The sequence below is a fragment of the Aplidium turbinatum genome, chromosome 3, assembly GCF_918807975.1.
Source record: "Aplidium turbinatum chromosome 3, kaAplTurb1.1, whole genome shotgun sequence".
In the NCBI taxonomy this organism is placed as follows: domain Eukaryota; kingdom Metazoa; phylum Chordata; class Ascidiacea; order Aplousobranchia; family Polyclinidae; genus Aplidium; species Aplidium turbinatum.
Window position 1 is genome coordinate 644,545 of NC_137474.1, and position 22,984 is coordinate 667,528.

Genomic DNA, 22,984 nt, shown 5'->3' on the forward strand with positions numbered 1-22,984 from the left:
CATTACCATCAATAATTTCAAGTTGTCTTCTTCTTCCGCTTGGGGTCGCTAATAAGCTGGTGATTTGCTGTCTGGGTCGGGAATTCAGTTGCTGCTATTTATTGCTCGATGTGATTTCTATGAAAAGTAAATAAAATTACTCAGCAACTTCTTCAAATGATCATCTGTGATAAAGAATTGAACAGAAAATTCGGGAACGTAGTTTTTTCGTTAATTGACAAAAATTAACAAAACGAACAATAAATAATAATCAATCGAGACACCGAAGAATGAGTTTCTACTTATAAACTTTTCATAAACCGGTTGTTGTTACATATGATGACGTTAAATCAATGTAAAAGTTTTGGTACCTGATAGCAACAAATTTGACAATCCACCGCAAGGCAACATTGTTGTAAAACGTTGCTGAGGTCCACCAACCCGAAAGGCGCATTTGAACCAATCGAGGTCGGCCTCACAAATCAAGAAAAACGTCTGCGCCCTATTATAACGTCACATTAGAAGCATCGCGGTCTCACATCAAGCGACGCCAGGTTGCGTTCTTTGTTATAGAGTAGAAGTTAGGGGATATGTTCTCAGAGCACCACAGACACGGCAATATGAATACAAGTTAATAGCGCTGGTGGAGAGGCTAAATGTTGCAAAGTGATCGTGGACAAACTTTTGAAGACAGTGTTCAGTTGTGATCAACGTAACACAATCAAGATTCTAACTTAAGTTTATTGTATTTTTTCATCGCTGTCACTTCGAAAGCTTCATGGTTGGCTCAGCTTTGAAAAATCTGTAAATTGTGTTCGTCGTTTCGAGAAGGTCTGAATGTAATAAATGGAACTTGTATTAGATAGCAATAAACGAAAGCGTCAAGTCCCGAGAGCAGAGTGGGTTACCGAGTTCGAGTCGCGGTCCCGAGAACAGGTATAATCTGGAGACCACAAAATATTTGATAGATTTGGACAAGTTGTTTGATTGTTTTACGAATCATTTTGGGCCTTTGCAAGAACATTTTTAAATCATTTTTTGAATTACCACAGACAAGAAAGACACAATTAAAACGTACTGTAGAAGAAATGTGGTAAATGGCAACGTTAGTAACCTGTTCAATATTGAATGCGAGATAGGGTTTGGTTTGTTTATTGCATAATTGCGCGAACACTGCAAGAAAGGAAAGTTAGTTGATGCATGAATTAACAGAAGTCCAAGAAAAACGCGTCTTTTGCAGAAATATCTCAAGTTGCCGAGAAACTTTTAAGCTTCCACTGTGCAAGCAACAAGCTGAGTGTCTTATGGAAGCAAGTTGTTCTCCTGCGCAATTTGAAGCTTTTTTGTTTCGATCTCAGCAGCAACTTGTACAAGATTGTTGAAACAAAGTTTATTTTTGGCTCAACATCTTTCATTCCATGAAAGTTGTTTGAAATTAAATAAAGTCTTTCACTTATTTCAAACTAAGATTTAGTTTCTCACAGCTCTAGTAACTTGTTGCTTATCTTATCTTATGACGTGAAATTGTTGTGAATCAAAAATTAACAACTAAAATATGCAGAAAACTGACGTTGAAGTAACATAAGTTATGAAAAAGTAAATTAAACGTTGTTTTTCTACAAAAACTATTGAAAGTTTGTTTGAATTCGTTAGAAAGTGGAAAGTGTCGTCAATCAACCTCCACCTCATTACCCATGATGCACCAGGCTCGCCCCATGCCGCCCCATTTGAGGGGACAGGAAAATATTTCTTTCAGCATAAACCAGATATTGAGCCCAATTTCTGAAGAATCAAGCGTAGAAGATGAAGGGAGGTATCACTCTTACCCGATGAGCCATTATGACGTCAAAAATCGAAGCGAAAAATCACCTTATGACAATGGGTGTTTTTACCCCAGATTGGGTAATTATTGGGGAAGAGGAGATCGCCGTAGTGGGAGTAGAATTCCCGAATCCTCTGTTCATTACCTTGGCAACGGTTATTGTCATGACAACAATTCTGATGATCACGTGACCAACCCAGCTCCCAAACACAATTTGAATTGTTCTTACCCCTCAAGTTCAGCTAACCCGTGCCATGCCCCAAACCCAATCGCCCCTGCTTCAGCTTTAACAGAATTTTCTTCATTAAAGAGTTCTGGATTGCGGCCATTATCAGGCCCAAATGCAGACTACCCTAATTTTCAATTTTCTTGCTCTAGTGACTGTCGCTACCCCCGATCAGGCAAATTGGGCACAGAACCCCAATATCGACACAGACAAAATGACTACTCTGGCACTTTCAACACCTCCAAGTGTTTTGAGAACTGTTGTTCTGGGTATGCTGCCGCAGTGATGACAAGGCGAGTTCCGCAAACATCTTACGGGAGTGACCACTTCCTTAGCCCCGCCAACAGCTCAACTGTAGCTTCTTCTCAACCCTCTTTTGCGACCGACACTTTCTCTGCTACTTCTGCCGTGACACAAGCGTCTTTTTCCGGCAAAAGTTCGATTTACTTCCCCAGCTCTGGATCTTTGCATGAAAAGCAGCTGTCGGTGAATTTCCCATGGATGGAAAGCAAACGAGAGAAGATTGCATGTAAGTAAAAGGAATGACTTTGTAAAAACTTTCCTTTTACTAAAATCTTGTAATTTAATTTTCGACTTAAATTATAACTTAATGTGACGTCACAAATATTCATGTATAAAAAGGGAAACTTTTAATATTTTTAAAAATTTAAATTTGTGCAATCACGGCCTACTAAAACACGGCCAAATATGTTGCTATTTGGAAAAATTTCTAAGAGTCTGAATTGTTACAATCATAACCATGATAAACCTGTCATTTTTCCACTTACAGAAGTATGTAAAACAAGCAACATTTGCATCTAGACATATTTTTGGCTTGTTTTACCAGAGATTAGATATGTATGTTAAGCACAATTTATGCAATAATAATGTAAAATATGTAAGACTTTCCAACTGCATCTTAGAGGTAGTCTCATCATACAGTCGTTAGGTTTTTTTGTAAAGCAGGATGTTTCACCAATAGCCATATTTCACTTGCAAAACTAAACTTGGCGAAAAACAAACGAATTAAAATTTAAATTGACACATCAAAATTGACACATCATCAAAAAATCCTTGATATTTTAAATGGAACATGCAATTGCACCAAACGATACTACCTCCAGGGTGCAGTTGAAAAGTCTTACATATTACATTCTTATTGTGTAAACTGTGCTCAACATACATACCTAATCTCCAGTTAAACAAGCCAAACATATCTGTAGGTGCAAATATTACTTCTTTTACTTACTTCTAGTAATGGGAAGATGACAGGTTTATCATAGCTATGACTGTAACAATTCAGACTCTTAGAAATTTCCTCAAATAGCAACATATTTGGCCGTGTTCTAGTAGGTCGTGGTGCAATATTCGAAATATTGATAGCAGCAAGTCTTGTAATTTGATTTAACATAATCAACATTCCAAACAAGGTGGCGGTTGATTGCAGTGAAAAAACAAACATTTAACTTTACCGACAAAATGTGAAAGAAACGGAGAAAGTTTATACGTTTTGTTTTCGCTTTTATTTAATTTGAGGGTGGGGTATGACCTCCCGGATCCACTACTGAAACAAGACCCTCTTTTTGACCCTTTGCAACCCATTTTTGGGTCGCGACCCATAGTTTAGGAGCCACTGCCTTATTCGAATGATCTAAAAAGAAACCTTTCCAGCAATTGAAAAACTGCGAAATATTTATCGTTAAAATTATTGTAAAAGTGACGTCAGCGAATTTGTGTTGTCTTGCGATTTCTTGGCGTCAAATTTGAATTTCGAGAGTTAGAAACATCTGAAAGAAGCGATCGAAATCGCTGCAACATAATCGCGTTGTTAATTATTCGGTTTATGCCTTGATTAAAAATTCTTTCTTTACTTGCTATGATATCACAAGTGGTTTGTCATCTTTTAAATTAATTCCTTCACAATTGGACACACGTCAATGATTATACAGTGAATGTTGACAACACAAACACAACCACGCGCAGCCAGAACGCGTTGTGAGCCGAAGTTCTCTCATCCGTCATAGGATCGCGATAGTGCTGGGAGAGTCTTGTTTGTTTAAACAGAAGTTTCTTCCAATGCAACAATCATTGCATTGGAAGAAATTTCTGTAAACAATAATAACCTTCCAAACGTGCCTCAAGTTACGTCGTCCTCAAAATATAAATCTAAACTTTAATCGTTTCAACTCTTAGAATCGTTTCTTAGATTTCTGCCTTTAAAAGAAATGTGACGTAAGATAAGAACCAATATTTTAATGACGTCATGTCTGCTGTCGCTCTCGCTCCACTTTATAACAATCGTAAGAATCCGCGATGTATTTCAGTGACGAGGAGATTGAGACATTCTTACCAAAGTCGAACTCCTCCTAAGAAGAAGAAACCGCGAACATCGTTCAGTCGCATCCAGATCTGTGAGTTGGAGAAGAGATTTCACAGGCAAAAGTATCTTGCAAGCTCCGAGAGGATCTCTATTGCTAAACACCTCAAGATGACAAACTCTCAAGTGAAGACTTGGTTCCAGAACCGGAGAACAAAATGGAGGTAGGAGGAAATATCTATTTTGTGTCTTCAAGATAATATATTTTATTACAGAAATAAAATACAAACAAAGCGCTTAATGCAGCAAGCAGAGCCAAACATATTCAGCAAGAACTAACTCACAATATCAACGCCCGGAAAAATCAATTCCCTGCATAGCTTCAAATCTTCAGATCGGGCATAACTTCAGACCATATAATAACTTGGAGCGATTCTAAAATTCTAAAAGTTTAAAGTAATTATAAAAAGCGAATATTTTCTGAAAGTTGATTTTTCCATTACGAACTAATTAAGAAGAGTTGCCTCTCAGGAATGGTAAGGCTAGGATCCAATTCATAGACGCTTGTTTCCAAGCTAAATTGTTTCAACTTGTTTCTTGTTTCCCACGTTGGCTGAGGTTCACATCCTGCAAGAAACGTCACGAAAACAATTTTGAAAACATTGTTTGAAACATCTTCGTGTGACTGTGATTGCATAATGGAGATTGTGATCCACGAATGGGATCAACCAACGTGTTTGTACAAGCGCGTCGTGCAAAACTATCCAGCTTGCCAGGTCTACGTTATTGTAATGTTTGTTTCAGTTGAATCGATGCAACTACAGCCTCGACAATGGCTTGTCTGTCAGCACTTTAATGTGTACACACAATTCGTATATTTTCACAACGATTAATTAAAATAAACAATTCACAGTAAGCCTGAACAGAATGTTGGTGGAGTTTCTTCAAACAAGCTTCGAAGTAGTTGATTGAGTTGGAGGCAAAATTGTCCTTGTAAAAATCGTTTCCGCCTTGACGCGCGATCTTATGTCTTCAACTCTAATTGCTGGTGCTTGTTGAATTGTGACGACTGTGACTTCAAATAAACACCGCGCGATGGTAGCGGTGGACCAGGCTTCGATGCCCAATCGGGTCAAGTTGGATGTTTGAAAACTCTTTGGACATCGCGTTTGCGTCCAGTAACAATCAGGAGTCACTGTAGAAATTGTTTGCGTTTTTTTTATTTTTGTCACTCGCAAGGTTCCTGTTGGTCATGAATGACGTCATAAACAATTTTGGCGCGAGGTGATTCCTTTGTCACGGGAGAGTGTTTGTAAATTAGGAACTAGTACAAAGAAGGTTCATCTAAAAGTATATTGATCAGAAAATTTAAAGACTTTGCAAAGATTAATCAATGATGACAATTAGGAAAGTAAAAGATTCAAGAAGCTAAAGGTGAGGATCTTTAGGGGAATGCAAAAGATATCATACACTGCCGGGAAAACATTGAAGATCTTTTAAAACAAACTTAACAAAACCGTTCACTCTTGAACAACAATCAAGAGAAAACAAATCTTCTGCGGCTTCCGGTTGACAGAAAAACTGGGAAGTTTATTTCGAGGATCAGTCGATTGGGTTTGAAGAACATCTAAAGAACATCAAATTTCTTCAACAAGTTAATTATTTTCTACCATGAAATTGGCAACACCTTTCTTGATGGTTGGGCAACACTGGCTTTGATGTGCGATGAGGAAACTGTACTCCACAAACTTCCTCACTACGTCGCTTTATCATCATTAGACGTCGAAGTTCAAGCAACGACCGAGAACATACAAATTTGCATCACGATTTGTCGCTTCATCTGCGTCGACCAAGCGCAGCAATCGACGCCATTTTGTTGCCAACTGCAATCTCGCTGCAAGTGGCAAACAGATCGATTGTTCGATCGATTCAGATAACAATTGAAACTCTCGAGGATGGAACGGCTGTGTCTATTCCCAACTGCGTCATCAACACTGATGACGTTTTGCAGTCGCGTTGGTCGCTGGAGTCGAAACTTTCGGAAGCAGAAAACAATCGCTTCTTGATCTTCTGAGAGTCTCGGTCGCTCTAGCGAAGTTCGCGCCATCTCTCAGAAAACGACTTTTCGCTCATTGACGCTTCTACTTGCTCAATGCTCATCATGAAGCAGCGTCACAATATGACCCAATTAAGACGTCATCAATGCTTAACTCAACGTCAAATTATATCATATAATGTGAAATAAACGCGTTTTCTACGTTTTTTGTGGGCAAGTCGAGAGATCGATGACAAACTTCACAGAGTGCATTGTCAGCTTCAATCAACAGTGTTGCCCGATGAAACTGTAACAAAACATCAAATTGTAATCTTTTAATGAAACTAATTGTTTTCAATCTGTTGGGATACAAAACAAAGTGGCTTCAACGAGTTTAACATTTTAATACACAAAGAAATACAAAATAATTAAAAATAAACTCAAACGCTTTCGATACGTACGTGTGTCCTCATCCGGAATCACAAATCTGCAATATACATAAACTGAAAATTATAAGATAAATCTGACTATGCACTATAACTTTAATGGCACTCAGGACTGAAAAGCATAAATTGAACAAGTGACACAAGAAAGATTACGAGGAAATTATACGGCGGGAAACAGTCCTTCCTTTTGTGTGGCTGGTCTTTCCCTCTTGTGCGTTGTCACATGCTGGTATTTTACACATCATGTGATCTGTTTCCCGCCGTGTTATTCACTCGTAATCATTCTTGTATCATTTGTTCAGTTTATGCTTTTCAGTCCTGAGTGCCGTTAAAGTTATAGTGCATAGTCAAATTTATCTTCTAATTCTCATTCTATGTTATATTGCTGATTTATAATTCCGGATGAGGACATACGTACGTGTCGAAAATGTTTGAGTTTGTTTTATTTTGTATTTCTTAGTGTATTGAAATGTTAAACCCGTTGAAGTTACTTTTGTGTGTCTGTGATACAACAAAGCGAACTCTTTCACTCAACTGGAATTCATCAAATCTTTCTGCTGATTTGATTCGGTTACGATTACTGGCTTTCGGTGATTGTTACATAAGAATGACATCATCCATGTGTCCTTGAAGCACGTGCCATGTGCCAAGGTAGTTGGCTTTCAGACAGCAGTCGCTGCAAGACGTGCAATAGCAACGTCTGCAGACGTTGAATCAATGTAAAAATGACGGATTTGGCAGTCCGGGTTAGTTTATTGTTATCATCAAACCCGCCGTACCCCACAAGACACTATGGGGCGCGTGCAATCAACTTCTCGCTTTGACATCTCCGCAACTTTTCTACCTTCAGCCAATCCGTCTTGGCTCAACTTGTTTTTATTTCTGTCCATAGTAACGCAAGTAACCCTTGGCAAGTTAGCATAAATTTAGGAAAAGATTGAATTCAGAAGCTTCGATGTCTAATTACCAACGTTCACACTCACAGTAGTCAAAACTTTTCCATTCATACACAGCCACTTCTGAAACGCGCAGCGCGACTACGCCCGAGAGCTGCGCTTTCGATGCTTTACCACGCCTAGGTTATGTTTAGGCTTACATGAATAAATGTTTACATTTTAAGATAACGAAAGAGTACTTTCATCTATTCAATACTTTTATTACTGCACAACAATATTTGAATGATTCACATCTGGCAGCTTTGTCGGTATCTTTGGTTCTTCACTAGAAACACTGATTTTATTGCAAGTTGAAGATTTTGCACTGTTGTGAACCAGCAGCTGCAATCTTCGACCGCCATTTTGTCGTCGCTGCGGTTCCATTGTGAGGTCGCGTTGGCGCGGACAGACGCGACCTTGGACCGCGACCTGCAGGTGCGGACGAGCTTTGTTGTTTTTGTCAGACAGACTTTACTTCTCATGACGTCACACCTTTTGCTGTTAATGTTTTATGGAATTTTTTTCATCACAAAACCAAAGCTCGATGATAAAATCTTTCTTGCCGGGGATTCCAATGAAGCGTTTTCCGATCTGCATGGATGCACAATCGGACATTGCAACCCTGGAATAGACTTTTATGGATTCAAAAATCGAAATAAAACAGAAAATAAAAAGAGCAATCAATTTCTAATACGTCACTATGACTTCATTGCAATGTCAGGATTTTGATTCACAATTTGAAGCGTAATTCAGCGAAGCACGACAGCAAAGTTTTTTTCTAAATTGCATTAACATACTACAACTAAAATAAAAAAAACTTATGATAAAATTATTTTTATCTAGTTTCGGATTCAAATGCAATTTTCATGTTTTCTATTTTCTGATGAAAGAAAGAAAACTATATTTAGAAGTAAAGTAAACAATATCACACCAAATCAGAAGAATCAGTTTATTTAAGTACAGAGCTTTCGCCACACAAGTGTGGCTTCATCAGTATAATCTTATTCAAATAGAATAATTAGCTTAACCTATTCTATTTGAATTTGTTTTTTTTATTTGAATCTTCTATTTATTTATAAATAAACCGATTCTTCTGATTTGGTGTGATATTGTTTACTTTATTTAAAATGTTTTGTCACACCGCGCATCTCAGTGGATCATCAGTTGAATTATAGGAAAATTTGATGAAAAGTTTAGGAATGAAGTTTTGTTTTGGAATTATATTTAGAAGGTTTGAGAGTGTTGAGGAAAATGAAAACCGCAAAAGTGTTGATTTGCGGTGGCAAAGAAATCAAACAATTTATCACAGAAACGAATTTCGAAACGTTTTCGACATTTTCACAATAACTCGATAGCTGGTTGAACTCAACTTTACTTTTATGACGTAACTGCTGCGTTGTCATCGATTGTCGATGGTGGGTGAAATCACCTGGACAAAGCAGACAGCTTGTTTTTAGTGAACGGCAAATAGTCAAATGCAAAAATTTAGCATTGATACAACGTCTTTCAACGTCAGAACATGAAAGCAATAGTTTACCACCTGGCAGGGTTGTTGTCTTAGTAATTATCCACGCCTAATGAGCCATCAACGCCATCTCTTGTTCTTGTGTGGCAAGCCAATATTTTTTCAACGTTGTGGCCTTTGAACTTTTATTTTTAATCTTAAAAAAATTTTGAACTTGGTTCTTATGACGTCAGCATCGATTTGTGTTGAAAAGTTGAGCGAGAAATAAAAACGTGAATTTAAACCAACAACGTTTGAAGATTTTGTCTTCAGCCATTCTTTAAAATCCGCCCAAGTTTCCAGGTAACAAACAAAACTTTTAAAACTAAAAGTTAATTTAAAATAATCATCAATCAATTAAGAAATTGAGCAGATTTATCAACAATTATAAAGTTCTGGCAACACTGTGCAACAAAGCAGATGGAATGATCTACCAAAATGTAGGTATTCCCTGAACGACTTTGCCAACAACCAACTCAGATCATAAAATTCATAAGTCGCGACTTTGGCTTGAAATGGTCCCAATCGATCCTAATCATTCTGAGCTGACTTAGTGGAGTTTCGAGCGGTTGCTCCATCGAAAGCAGCAATACAATCTCCCACCAGCAATCGATGGTGATAATTATTTCATGTTATTGGTTGAAAAGAGAACACGTCGAAGCTGAGGAATTTTTCACTGAGCCTCAGGCGTATTTTCACACCTATTAAATTGCACCTGGATATCTAGATCTTCGGCAGTGTTTCCATCGCTTAATGGAGACTTCGGAACGGATCAGGTCAACCTCTGCTTCTGGCGATAGCTCAGCAAAGAAATTTAAATTTCATGGTGATCCTCGAAGTACAAAGACTGCATCGAGGATCACCAAACGTTGATTTATCGTCCGTTAACAAAACATTTATGTAAAAGTGATGCTTCGGATAACATGGGCCAGAGAAGTATTCGGCTTTCTATGCTGCTCCAATCACGTTTGCCACTTTGAGTTATCTGATCTAAGGCGACCTTACCTGCAAAAGTTGAAAGGGATTGGGAATCTCAAAAACCAATAAACATTGAGAAATAAATTGCCAGGTTGACATCTTTAGAATCCATTTGTGGGGTTGCTCCCCTGTGCACGACGCTAGTTTCCGCTATTGTCATTCCATACCCAGCAGCGATGTACCCTAAGAACAATCTGTTGTTTCTGGGGGCGCCTTCTAGATGGTCACGTGGGATATTCCCATCTTTCTCTTGTTACAAAATGAACATGTTGATTAACGGCTCTCCATGATTAGGCAGCATTTGTGCGTTTTATATTCTGTGCAGTGTAAATGTCACATTTCTTTTTGTTTGTATTTCCAGCAAGAGAGTGTAGAAGTTGCAAACAACTTTGTCTAATTCATCACAACAAAGCCAATAATACTGTGACAGATAAAATTGACTGAAACAAGTTTTTGAAAGAATGTTTATATCAAGTGCGAATTTATTACAATATTGCAAACATGTATTCAATTTAATTCTTTCAATTCAATTTTATTTTTCATTGCTGGCGCGAACATGAAGAGAACGATAACTAAACACACGAATTTGGCACCAACAAAAGGGAAAGATGACAAAACCAAATACAAACTTATTCTTACACTACCACAGTTGGAGATTGTTTTGCAAAGAAACGTTAAATTGTAGAATGTATCTGGAAGTTGTATCGATTTGTGACGTCACAATATGTTGCAGGAGACAAACTACGGAAGAGCGTGCGGCCGAAAGACAGGCTGCTCAGAGACTAATCAACCAGCTCCAACAGGAAGCGCTCGCGAGCACCCCAATCCCGGCCCCTGATCCCCTGTGTCTGAGAAATGCTTCATTGTTCGCGCTGCACAGATTGCAAGCCCGGTTGCAGGATGTGCAGTGAAGCAGAACGAGGGTTCTGATGTTGACGTCAAAAATCACGCGGATAGGAAGCACGGGATGCGTCCATCTTCATCTGATAAATGAGCGGGATCTGGTTCTTGGATCGATTTGATGATGCACTTTTGGAATTTGTTCAATCTATTTTCACTGGAAAACTTTCTAAATCTTCCTGGAATACATTGGAGGATGTTCCAACGTATGACGGTGTTAAGTTACAGTCGTTGTATGTTGGATGTCACATTCGGCGCCACGAGGGAGCAGGGTCGTCAGATGACATTCCATCTGCTTCTTGTTTAAGAGCAAATTGTTTAAAAATAATAATTTGTTTCAAGTTTACTTGGGACTCTTAAGCATTTTGGGTGATCTGCGGTTGCGATCTCTTTCATGTCACTCTACGACAAGTTTGTTAACTCGGCCTCACCATCTGGTCTGGGACAGACTTTTGATGAAGACATCTTTTGTTTATTGTTTAATTTTCTGCATAATTATACATCACTATCGCATTATCGCCACATAAACAAGTTCATTGTTGCGTCATTCACGGTTACCAGCGGCCAGGTGTTAAATTTCAAAATTGAGATGACGTCATCTATGAATTTTTGCTTTTCAGTAGAATGTTCAAAGAAAGTGAAAAAATATACAAAAAATTATATAAAAAGAATATTAAAATCTACATAAAAGTCTATTTTTAAGATAAAAGTTATAATGATGTATTTTGAAGTAAGTAGGCGAGGTGTGTTTTATCAATATTTTTAACCTAAAGTTCATTGTCATGGTTTCGAATTTCTTTTACTTCTGGATTTCTCGAGAATTTGTTTTCGCGTCTATCATTTGTGCTTTTCTATTTTTTGTGTTGAACAAAAACATTTCTCGGTTTTCTTTAAATAACTTACCGCTGTTTAACTCGTGTGATGATTATCAACAATCATCAGGCCTCGAGATGCAATCGCCTCAATTTCTACCAAGAATCGATTTCGTTGGCTCTTCTTTGATGATAATTCGACGCCCATTAAAACATTCACAATCTCACGCGTGAATTTGGTTTCAACATCTTTTACTTTGTATCAATTAATTTTTAAGTTGTGCTTTATGGTTTAGTTTTGAATCCTTATCCTCGGACTGACAAAGCCTTGATAGGTTATTCCTGGTAGTTTCGCATACTTGGAGAGGCTTGGTACACAGGGCTGGTTACCGAGATTGGCAGAGAAAAGTTTTCCGATTGTTGAAGTGCTGTTGCGGGGAAATATTCCACTCACTAGGTGCCGCTGAATGGAGAGCAGTCCTGAAATGCGTTAATCAAGCGCACACCCCGAGAGTCGAACCAGCACCGGTTGATCTTGAGCCGGGCGCGTAACCATTGAGCTAACGGAGCGGACTCAATAATTCTGTAGTTGGAAACAACTTGATGTGACGAAACAATCAACTGTCACACCACGCGACCAACTAAGGGGAAGATGAAGAAAGGGTGGCCCACTTGATCCTGTCATCACGTGTTCTAATGGGCCGTGATCGATGGGAAGTCATGCATGACGTTTGTGGTTGAACAATCGGGTAGCCACTTTAACAAGTCGAAATTCTGCCACTGCGAATGACTACAATGCAACCGCCAACCAATCAGAACATGTTATAAGAGGCTACCGTCCAATTGTGACCCTTCTAGCACTCAGCCAGAGAGTTAATGCTTGTTTTGAACTTTATTTGGTAATTACAGAAGAAAAAGAGCAATAGCAGTTGTGGGAATCGAACCCACGTCAATGAAATGACTACTTTCTAGCCCTAACCCCTAAGCCAACCAGCTGACAAAAAATCCATCACTTTTTACGTCACTTAAACCGTAGCTCAGTGGTTCCCAACTGGGGGAGAATTCCCCACTAGGGGGGGAATTTTGCAATTTTCAGGGGGGAATTTAGTTTTAGGATTGTGAACCTTTTTAAGCCTAGTAAGTTGGCCAAGACCAGAGCTTTAGAGCATTAAGGAAAAGCCCTTGACTACCGATTATTATTTAAGCAACTGTGCAGTAACATGGATGCAAACCATCACGTAGGCCTACTTCGTTTTCATGCAAATACTCGATGGCTTTCAAGAGGAAACATAACCAAGCTAGTGTTTGAGCTCAGAGACGAGCTTAAATTATTTTTTTGACCTTTAAATAAGATTGGAATTTGTTTCATTGCTGAATGATGACAAATGGATTAGATTCCTTGCTTATTTGGTTGATATGTTTGGTCCATTAAATAAACAAAATCTGAAAATGAAAGGGAAAAACACCAATACACGGTATATAGGCTATTCGATTGCCATCTCTGTTTGAAGCAGATTTCGCATCAACATGGGTTGTACTTGTATCCATGAGCTATTGACATATTGATACCATGTGAATTTACAAACTGCACTGCTTCCGTGCTGGCTCAAGGCAAGATGGAGGAGAGTAATTGATTTATGTCACTGTCATTAGGAGATTGTCTTAAGGTAGCCTACCGTACTAAAAGGCTCTGCTGTCCTGATCGCGGGGGGACTGCGTTTTTTCTGGCCTCTACCTTTCAACCAGGCTGGCTTGGATGGCCCTTCCAGGAGCAGATGCCAGTACCGCTCAGCATTTAAAGATGCTTTAGAAGCTTTCACCAGCAAGCTCGATAATTGAAAGAGAAAAGTTAGAAATTAGAATGAACAATGAACATGTCACCATATTTAAAGAATTATCATCGGTGCCGGTTGTTGACGGCAAAGAACAAGTTCTTCCAGAGTTGGAAAAAGAATTGATTTTGCAATATCTCACAGCATTAGAGCTGGAATTAATTCGATATTTTCCAGAAATTTATGACGATGAGCTTGATTTATTACCAAATTCATTCACATTGTTGATGGAAAAGCTTCCCGATAAATTGCAGAATGAAATTTTAAAACTCAAGATGGATTCTTGCGCAAGAAACTTATTCAGAGAAAAAAATCAATTACTGGATTTTGGCCATTAATGTGTAATTCCTATCCCAAAGTGGCAGAGAAACCTATTCAAAGTATCCTTCCGTTTGCGTCCACTTATCTATGCAAATCAGGTTTTTCAACTCTTACAGATGAAAACAAAACAGAGAAGCAGATTAGACGTGGAGAATATAATATTCGTTATGCTCTTTCCAGTAGCCTACTCTTCCACCATATCCATGAGTTGTCGAAACAAAAAGTCACAAGCATCACACAGACTGTTAAATGCATTGACTCTTCTATTTTGAATGTCGTTGACTCCAGCTCGTGTCCGAGCATTGGTTTCGTCTTCAAATCGATTTTGGCTTTGGATGGTGATGTCGTATGTGGCTTTGGAAGCCCAGTCTATGAGGGAAAAGACGTGGGTAAAAATCACATTGTATGGAGGGTGTCGGACGTGGTTGTTTTAGCTTTTCTAATGCTTTGTTTTTTATAGGCTTTTTGTATCTTGTTTTTTTCGAAAATTTCCATGCATTCCCTACTTCTTTTTCTCCAGAGTGATCTGTCACTAGCAAGTTGTTCCCACGAATCTAGATCAATGTTTGCATGGCTGAGGGAGACTTTCAGCTGGTCTTTTTATGTCATTTTTGGTCTTTTTCTTTGGATAAAATACTTTTCAGCAACGTTCTTCATTAATTGAATTATTTTATTATGAAAAGGAATATTACAGGCTAAAAAGCTTATTGCTAGTGAAATTTTATTTTACAAGACTTAGATTAAAATATTAATGTAAACGAGTTTTTAAGAAACTAAATTTATAGGGGGGGAATTTGGATTTGAATATTGACTAAAAGGGTCCACCGGATGAAAAAGGTTGGGAACCACTGCCGTAGCTTATGATTGGTTGGCGGTTTCATTTTAGTCATTTTCAGTGGCAGAATTTCGACTTGTTAAAGTGGCTACCGAACAATCGTGGCGAAAGTTTGACTTGGCTCCTCTGGGTCAATTGTTGATCACGTGATGTTCGATGATGACGTCACAACTTTGATCATCCGAATCAATATCCAAGGCTGTGTTAACCGCCCTCTGGGGGCCACGACTCTTATGGGACCCCCTCATTTCAGTACGTTGAATGTTTTTCACTGTTTAAAAAAAGCTGCTACAGAAACTCGATAATAAATAGCTCAAGTCATGCAAGGGCGTATCTACTGCTTCCCCCAGCCGGAGGCTCACGCAAATTTAGTTCGTGCAGCATTTTTCGGCTTGTAATTTGACATGTAACATTCAATGTGCAATTATTTTTACATTTTCTTGCTCACCCAACCAGCGATGTTGGGCAGGCAGGGTTTCAGATATAGATTGTAGAGTAGAAGTGAAAATTTTCTTGTCCCACAAAAACCGACAAAATAATGTAATATTCTCAAGTAAATATTGCTCCACTGAAATAGCCTAATTAACTATCAATTAGGCTGATAAATTTAGTGTTAATGGAGATGGGCTATGAAGTGAAATGTGCGGTGAAAATACGTTAGGTGAAGCGAAGGTGAGAGGAAACCTCAGATAGATGATTGAATCCGCTGCTGCATTGTCGCCTGTCAGCATTTTTACTATTTTTTCCAAAAAATCTCAGAGTTGTTTACTCTTTGCTGAAATGATGAATGTGAATTTTTTCTCCACATTGAAAGAGTTGCTAACCCTAACCCTTAACTTAACGCTTTTATTGTCCTATTTTTAAGAGTACAATTTTGGTAAAGAGGTTACTTTCTTCAGCCACAGACATATACAACCAAGCAACCACACGGCATTTAACATAATGGATTAAAATTGAACATAAACTATAAGCTACAAACGTTTTCGGCCATACACACGTTAGCCCTTATCAAGTAACAAAAAATAACTGCTTATCATATCTACAATGAAAATGAATGACTGATCTAAACACTGAATTGAAAAACGAAATGCAATAAAATCATACAATCCTCGCCTCAATACACAGTTGTTTGCCTCAGGTGCTTCTTATCTACTCAACGTCTTTTCTTGATACGTCATATGTTGCGTCTTTGCCTGGTGTAATTTAAACGCCACGTGATGTGCCTTTCTTCTGTTCTGCCGTTTCATTTTGCATTTCGTTTTTCAATTCAGTGTTTAGATCAGTCATTCATTTTCATTGTAGATATGATAAGCAGTTATTTTTTGTTACTTGATAAGGGCTAACGTGTGTATGGCCGAAAACGTTTGTAGCTTATAGTTTATGTTCAATTTTAATCCATTTTTAAGAGTCATCACTAAACAATAAACATATCTATTTGAATAAGCTTAACTGAATATGATCTAGCTTCTAGCTGATCGAAATCGATTTTTAGCTATATATGATAGAACTGACTCGTGTGGAAATACATTCGTTTACATTACAAGACATGCAACCGAGTCGTTCATATCAAGCATTGTTGTGGGTTTGACACCTGTCAGAAGATACTTCATTTTCTTGGTCACTAAACATAGGGGCCACTAGTGGATTTCGGGTAAGGGGGCAAGATGGTGCTCACACGCCCCGTCAATACCAAAAACAAACCCACATGAGGGGCATCGAGCGACTATGTTTGACTTTACCCATGATAATTCAGTCCAGCGAATTTTTGTTCGTTGCAACCAACCACTTGTCTTGCTCGCAAACACACGAAAGAATCACAAGCGGGTATTTCAATGAAGGTGTCGACATGTATTTGTGACGTGACAAATTAAAATATGAAATTTGATTAGCAAAAGCACGACAACATTAAAGACAAGATTAGAACAATGCTTTGGGATTGAAAAAGTGGTAGTCAGTGACGACATAGAGTAAAGTCGACGAGGGGGTCGAGCTCTAAGGAGTTGTGGAGGGCGCCGACGGTGGCAGGGGTGGCTGTGAAGATAAAGAAGTTTGTTGTTTAATTGTGGCCAGGCTACAAGAATGTGAACTTCCCCACGACTTTTTAATTTATACATACAGAAATGATTTTTCGACTCATTGATGATATGAAAGTTGGCGGATTGAACATAACAACTTTACGCTATGCTGATGATACTGTTCTGTTGGCTGAATCACAAGAAGATCTTCAAGAAATATTGGACAATGTTAACTCAATCGGTAATGAATTTAATATGAAAATTAATGCTAAAAAGACTAAATCAATGATAATCTCAAAATCACCAGACACTCCAGTAGGCTACTCCAAATTATAATTGACAATGCAATTATACAAAAAGTTAAATCTTTTTCCTATCTTGGACATTTAATAACTGAAGATGGGAGGTGTGAACATGAAATTCTAAGACGGATAGAAATTGCAAGAACTATATTTGGAAAAATGAAAAATGTTTTAATCAATCAAAGTTTAAATTTATCAATTCGTCGAAGGATATTAAAATGCTATGTCTGGTCAACTCTTTTATACAACTCTGAAACTTAGACAGTGTCACAAAAAATGGACAAACGAATCGATGCCTTCGAGCTCTGGTCATACAGGCAAATGTTATAAATTTCATGGAAACAAAAGATCACTAACGATGAAGTACTCTCCAAATTCAATTCAAGCAAAAGTCTTGACTATTTGTAAGAGACTTTTGCTTGAATTGAAGTATTTCGGACACACAATAAGGCAAAACTTGTTACAATGATCATTAATAAAAGCGAAGATAAACGGTAAAAGAAACAAAGGCAAACCAAGAATGACTTGGACAACAAACATCACTAAATGGACAAAATTAAGTTATAAAAGTGCAGAAGGAACTTAATGATGATGATCATCGCTTGGAAGCGACTGCAGCGAGGTTCGAACTCGCAACCATGAGCGAATACCTACGTCTACGTCACTAGATGATGTGAATACGTCAACTTACGTAGGGGGAAGTACCGGTTCTTAGCCCGGTCACGCCTCGATGCTTCTACAGCCCTCTTGAGCGCTAGGGCGACCACTAGCGACATGCATAGCGGTGGCTCTCCACTGGCCTTGGACCTGAGAACCCCGACGGGATTGGGGGCCTCCTTGAGAAGGTCAATGTTCCAGGTCACCGGAATATCCTGCAGAGATACGTCACGTCATCAGGAAAGTTCAAGGAAGCGCTTCGGACAATGATGCGCATCCTCAGAATCCCTCAAAATACTTTTAAGTGAGATACAAAATAAACTCAATGCTGGTCCAACATGAGTTACCTTGGAGACGGGAGGATGGTAGGTCCATGTGTCGTTGCTGGTCAATTGACCACTGTCTTCGTCATAAAGCATCTGCTCACTCAACCAGAACCCCATTCCCATGACGAACGCTCCCTCGATTTGTCCGATGTCCACGCTGGGGTTCAAACTGAAATAACATTTCTCTCTGTGTGACAAACCTTGAGGAAGCATGCAGCAAAGATTTGTGAAACGTTTGCATAACCTTAACCAACCTGATCCCGCAGTCAAACACAGTGTCCACCTGCTGCACCTGTCGCTCCCCAGTTATGACGTCATATTCCACCTCCGCAGCGGTGACGCCGAAAGATGAATAGGCACTGCTAGATGGCGGGCTCCTGCAAAATTAGAAGCCTGGCTATAAAAAAAAATTATGAAGAAGGAAGAAAAATTATCGATCCGCGTGATGGCGCCAAAACAACCAGCGTCGCTCGTTCTTGTTTTTTTTGTTTGCTGAAGGTTAAGCTCCAGCGTGGAAATAATACGTCATCACTGAGATCACCACCAGCGAGCAGAACCAAGTGACGTAGCTGGAAAGAAAATTTTAGAGAGAGAAAAGTAACTGTTGGAGGGAAATGATGTTAATATTTGAAACAAAGAGTTTATTTAAAAAGATGTCTACTGAGTGCAGCCAAACAATTATGAAAAGTCATTTAACACGTAATGCAATGTCATTAAAACGTTGTAACATCATTAAAAACTCATTTTTTTAGGGCGGGCAAAATAAAGTTTTAGTGGGGGGATTGTTCTCCCAAGCGCCCTCGTGGCTAGGTTCTTGGTAGAACCTGCTGGAAACAATCGTTGAGCGAACAGCAGCATACACATTACATACGTGTACGTTGCGCTGAGTTCGATGTTCTGGTAGACGCATCTTGTTATCAAATCCTTCCATGAGATGTCAGTCCTCGCCTTCTCTCTGATTGGTGCAATTCGGAAGTTCAGGATATCGCAACAGCCAATCAAGGACTAGAAACGAGAAAGCATTGTTAGCAGCAAGGTACAACCCCATTGCACAGGGGTGTGCAATCGATAGCAATGCGGGGCTACATCATCGCCTAATCGTTCTTAGAAGGTAGGGCTGCCAGAACTTTTTTGTTCGAAACGAAACAGCTTATTTTTTTCAACATGAACGGATGGTAAGAAGAAGATTTTGCGTAGAAACGAAACATCAATAGTATTACGTCATCAATAAAATAAGAGCAACTCGAAATACTGACAACTCTGTCCATAAACTAAAGAAAAGGGGGTTCCCAAGGTGACACACTCGAGTCAAGGAGTGGTTCAATCAGGAAAAGATAATGAATACTCTGGAAAACCACGGATATAGCATAGAAATAACTTAATAAAACGTTGTTTGACCAACAATCCACTGACCTTGCATACCGCCTCGCTGGTCAGACTGCTGCCGGTGTACTGGCTGTTTGCTGAGGTGATGGTGTTGGTCCGCTGTACCATCACCATGGAAACGGGGATTCCCAGTTTGTAAGCAGCCGTTTGCGCCACCTAGTGGATAGTACAACCAGGTAAACAAATGCTGCCGCGTCTACATCACTTCAACGTTAAGAGACAATTAAATTACGCAAAAGTAACTTTCCAATTCAATTCTTTGACAAAGTAGTATCAGCTTCAAATTGGACTGACAAGTCAACAGGAACTTCCACACTGAACACACCAACTTTACTGTGATAGTGTAAACAGACCTTAGTGTTGATCCCTTGCCCACACTCGATACCCCCGTGTGAGACGACCACAGTGCCGTCCTGTCCGTATATGGACACCAGGACGCTGTACGCGGGGTAGTCGGTTGGAAGCCTACGGGAAGAATATTTGAATGTCATGAACACATTACAACGTACTGAGCAAGGTCAGAGCGACTGCACAATACACATCATCATTCATTATACAATACATACATTATACACACATCGCATATATACATTGCGCATCTATACATCGTGCATACATACTTGGCGTATACATACTTGGCGCATACATACATGGCGCATTACTGTAAATTTAATCATCTATACATTGCGCATTTATACATTGCACGTAAATGCATTGAGGTCGATTGGCTTGGAAGCAAAGTTCAAGAAATGTGAGGAAGTGCTATACGGAAGCAAATTTTTAGTAAAAATAAAGAAACAAGTCAATCGAAGTTGTGTGCGCCCTGCAATATTGTGCGGCAGCAAGACAGGAATACGAAGAGTGAAGTTTTAGTGGGGACAGAATTTAGATGATGAACGTCCATTGCTATTCAGCAGAGTCAGTCGCTGAAAGCCTCAACCCTCAAGCAAGGAAGAATGCCGGGAGTCACCATCTAAAGCAGAAAACATTCACAAGCAATCCATCGACCCACCGATACTTCATGGGGGTGACAGCCAGTCCCTTCTTCTTCCAAAGGTTGACTTGGTTGAAACTTTCGATTGATTTCTGTCGTTTCTTGATCTCGTATTTCTCAAGAAGTTCTGTGGATGTTGTAGCGAAACTTTAGGGTTGGGGTTGTTCATTCAGCAGTTATCACCAAATATCTACATTGGATAACGTTACTTTCCATTTAATTACTTGAGTAAAACAAAACGTAGCTTGGGCAATTTCAAGCGCCCTCCTTTCACTGAGTTGAGACCCATCAAGGGTCCTTGCACATTATTAGTGAACCTGGGGTGTCTGACATGAAATGACCTGCGATTTCATCAACTCAACTGAACAATATAAAGGAAAGGACGGAAACCATCTACGTCACTTCCGGCTTTCAGACGATCTATTTGAATAAGCTCGAATGACGACGATTGTGACGTAACTGGCTTCATAGTTTAGATCAAATTGAAAAACTCGTTTTGTCTTCTCGATGTGCAATATGGCAGCTTGCCGCTTGTCCTCTTCCATAACCTCAACACCTCTCATTGCCATCAATGTGAGGAAGACCCAACCTCTGTTGAGTCTTCTTCCTCACTCTACATAACTGGATTATTGTCGGCTGCACAGCCGAGTGGTGAGAGCTCTAGTACAGCACTCGAAAGGCCACCGGTTCGACACCGCTCAAGAGCATGCTGCTGTGTCTTTAGCAGCACACTTAAAAGCATGCCTGAAGGTGGACACGAAGATTGGCTTCCTTGCCTTCCTGTCCACTTAATCTAAGTCTTCAACTACCGGTCGTAAGCCTAGATACGACAAAGAACTGGATAATTCTACCAGTCATAAAACATGAAGGATTTGAACACAAATTATAAATTTATCATTGTCTTCATAAACCACAATATCGATCCATGCTCCACCTACCGTCGTAGACTCCCCGGATGTTGCAGTAAAGGAGCGGCTCTCCAGCTAGGTTTGGCTGACCATGCTTGTACAGATTAGCATACTTGACATCTATGGGATCCTTGCCGAGGTAGCTGGCCGCGTGCTCAATCATGAGATCGGCGAAGGCGGTTAGCTGGAGGCTGCCTGTCAATTAAATCATCATTACGATGACGTAGGTAGAACCATTTCTGGTATGAACGGGAAGTCACGGGACCAGATGGCATAGTTTCAAACGATACGTATTTAGTAGAAAGTATCACACCATGAAGTCGATCCTTTAAAACGTAACGTTCGTACATAACTAGGACAAAGAGGACTTGATGAGTGCAATAATGGATGTTGATGGTCCAACCAACGAAGAATGAATGCTATTCAATAGAATTATCAAGAGAATGAAGGGACTGAACGAACAAGCGCAGAACCTTCCCATGAACTAGAGACTCTGGGTTCGAATCCAAGTGATGACAAACATAGATGGCAATTGGGGAAACATTACCATGGAAAGATTATCGGGCAACACTGTCATGGGAAGGCTCGCGCTACCTCAAGGCACAGTATGGAGGTCTTGCATCCGAAAGTCTATTTTCATTTATGAGGATTCAATCGACATTAAACGTCAGCGAGTAGACCAACAGCAGGCGCCTTACCTGGTCCTCTACACCACGTGGACGACGCGGTGTTGGTCTTCAGCATGAAGCATTTGTACCGACGGTTGCCACAGAAGTAAGCTGAAGTAAAAAATTAACAACTCTATTGAGGCCAGTAATGAAACTTCAACAACGTAATACTTGAATCATCAAAGATAAGGTTCATTCAACATTTGTAGATGAAACTTGTGCGCATGTTAGCACTGAATGCTTACGAAGTCATCATGGTGAGCTTTCCTAGCGAATCACACACGAGAAGGGATGTAAATGTTTACTAAGCAGAAGTTTTCAGTAGAGCACGCACACAAACTTTGTCACGTGATGGCTTTTGATGACGTGATTCTATCTGCGCAATTATTTTCACAAAACAAGTGAGGCGTGGTTTAAACCCATCGTGGTTTTGCTAGTTATTCTCACTTCCTGTCGTGTTGACGCATTACTTGTCGCAAATAATCGTCATACAGTACATTTATCGTATCGTTTACTTACACTATCGTTTATAGGTTGACTTGTCGACTTATCGTTTATATTATACATTATCGTCGTACAGTCCAGAGGTGTACAGGAACCAGAGTTTTGGGGGTTTAGGAGCAGAAGTTTCGACCGGAATCGGAGAGAGGTCTGACATTCGCAGCAAAAAGAGGAGCCGGAGTGAAGCAGGAGTCTGATTTTTTTGCCAGTTGATATTTTTAGTGCACAAATATTTGCTGTACTTGTCACAAAACATTGTTTTAGAAATAAATGTTTTGTGGATTT

The 22,984-nt window shown here is 39.4% G+C and overlaps 2 protein-coding genes across 2 annotated transcripts in view; one reads left to right on the forward strand and one right to left on the reverse strand.

The window, feature by feature from the left end:
- Positions 1-1,573: 1,573 nt before the first annotated feature.
- On the forward strand, positions 1,574-12,169 carry LOC145767415 (uncharacterized). Its single transcript, XM_082579232.1, has 3 exons — positions 1,574-2,556; positions 4,352-4,568; positions 10,976-12,169. The coding sequence occupies exons 1-3, from the start codon at positions 1,674-1,676 to the stop codon at positions 11,151-11,153; spliced, it is 1,278 nt and encodes a 425-aa protein (XP_082435358.1). The 5' UTR covers positions 1,574-1,673; the 3' UTR covers positions 11,154-12,169.
- A 4,606-nt stretch (positions 12,170-16,775) lies between these two features.
- LOC145766095 (uncharacterized) overlaps positions 16,776-22,984 on the reverse strand; it is a 32,195-nt gene continuing 25,986 nt past the window's right edge. Inside the window, exons 17-26 of the mRNA XM_082577753.1 lie at positions 22,229-22,309; positions 21,561-21,725; positions 20,641-20,749; positions 19,982-20,093; positions 19,656-19,784; positions 19,114-19,247; positions 18,497-18,619; positions 18,264-18,411; positions 17,951-18,131; positions 16,776-16,973 (exon numbers count right to left, since the gene is read on the reverse strand). Coding sequence (XP_082433879.1) covers positions 16,894-16,973; positions 17,951-18,131; positions 18,264-18,411; positions 18,497-18,619; positions 19,114-19,247; positions 19,656-19,784; positions 19,982-20,093; positions 20,641-20,749; positions 21,561-21,725; positions 22,229-22,309 — 1,262 coding nt within the window. The 3' untranslated portion in view covers positions 16,776-16,893. The remainder of the gene's footprint in view (positions 16,974-17,950; positions 18,132-18,263; positions 18,412-18,496; positions 18,620-19,113; positions 19,248-19,655; positions 19,785-19,981; positions 20,094-20,640; positions 20,750-21,560; positions 21,726-22,228; positions 22,310-22,984) is intronic.

Coding starts and splice junctions, on each gene's coding strand:
- LOC145767415 (XM_082579232.1), top strand. CDS start 1,674: ATGATGCACCAGGCTCGCCCCATGCCGCCCCATTTGAGGGGACAGGAA. Junction 2,557..4,351: donor CAAACGAGAGAAGATTGCAT/GTAAGTAAAAGG, acceptor GATGTATTTCAG/TGACGAGGAGATTGAGACAT. Junction 4,569..10,975: donor AACCGGAGAACAAAATGGAG/GTAGGAGGAAAT, acceptor AATATGTTGCAG/GAGACAAACTACGGAAGAGC.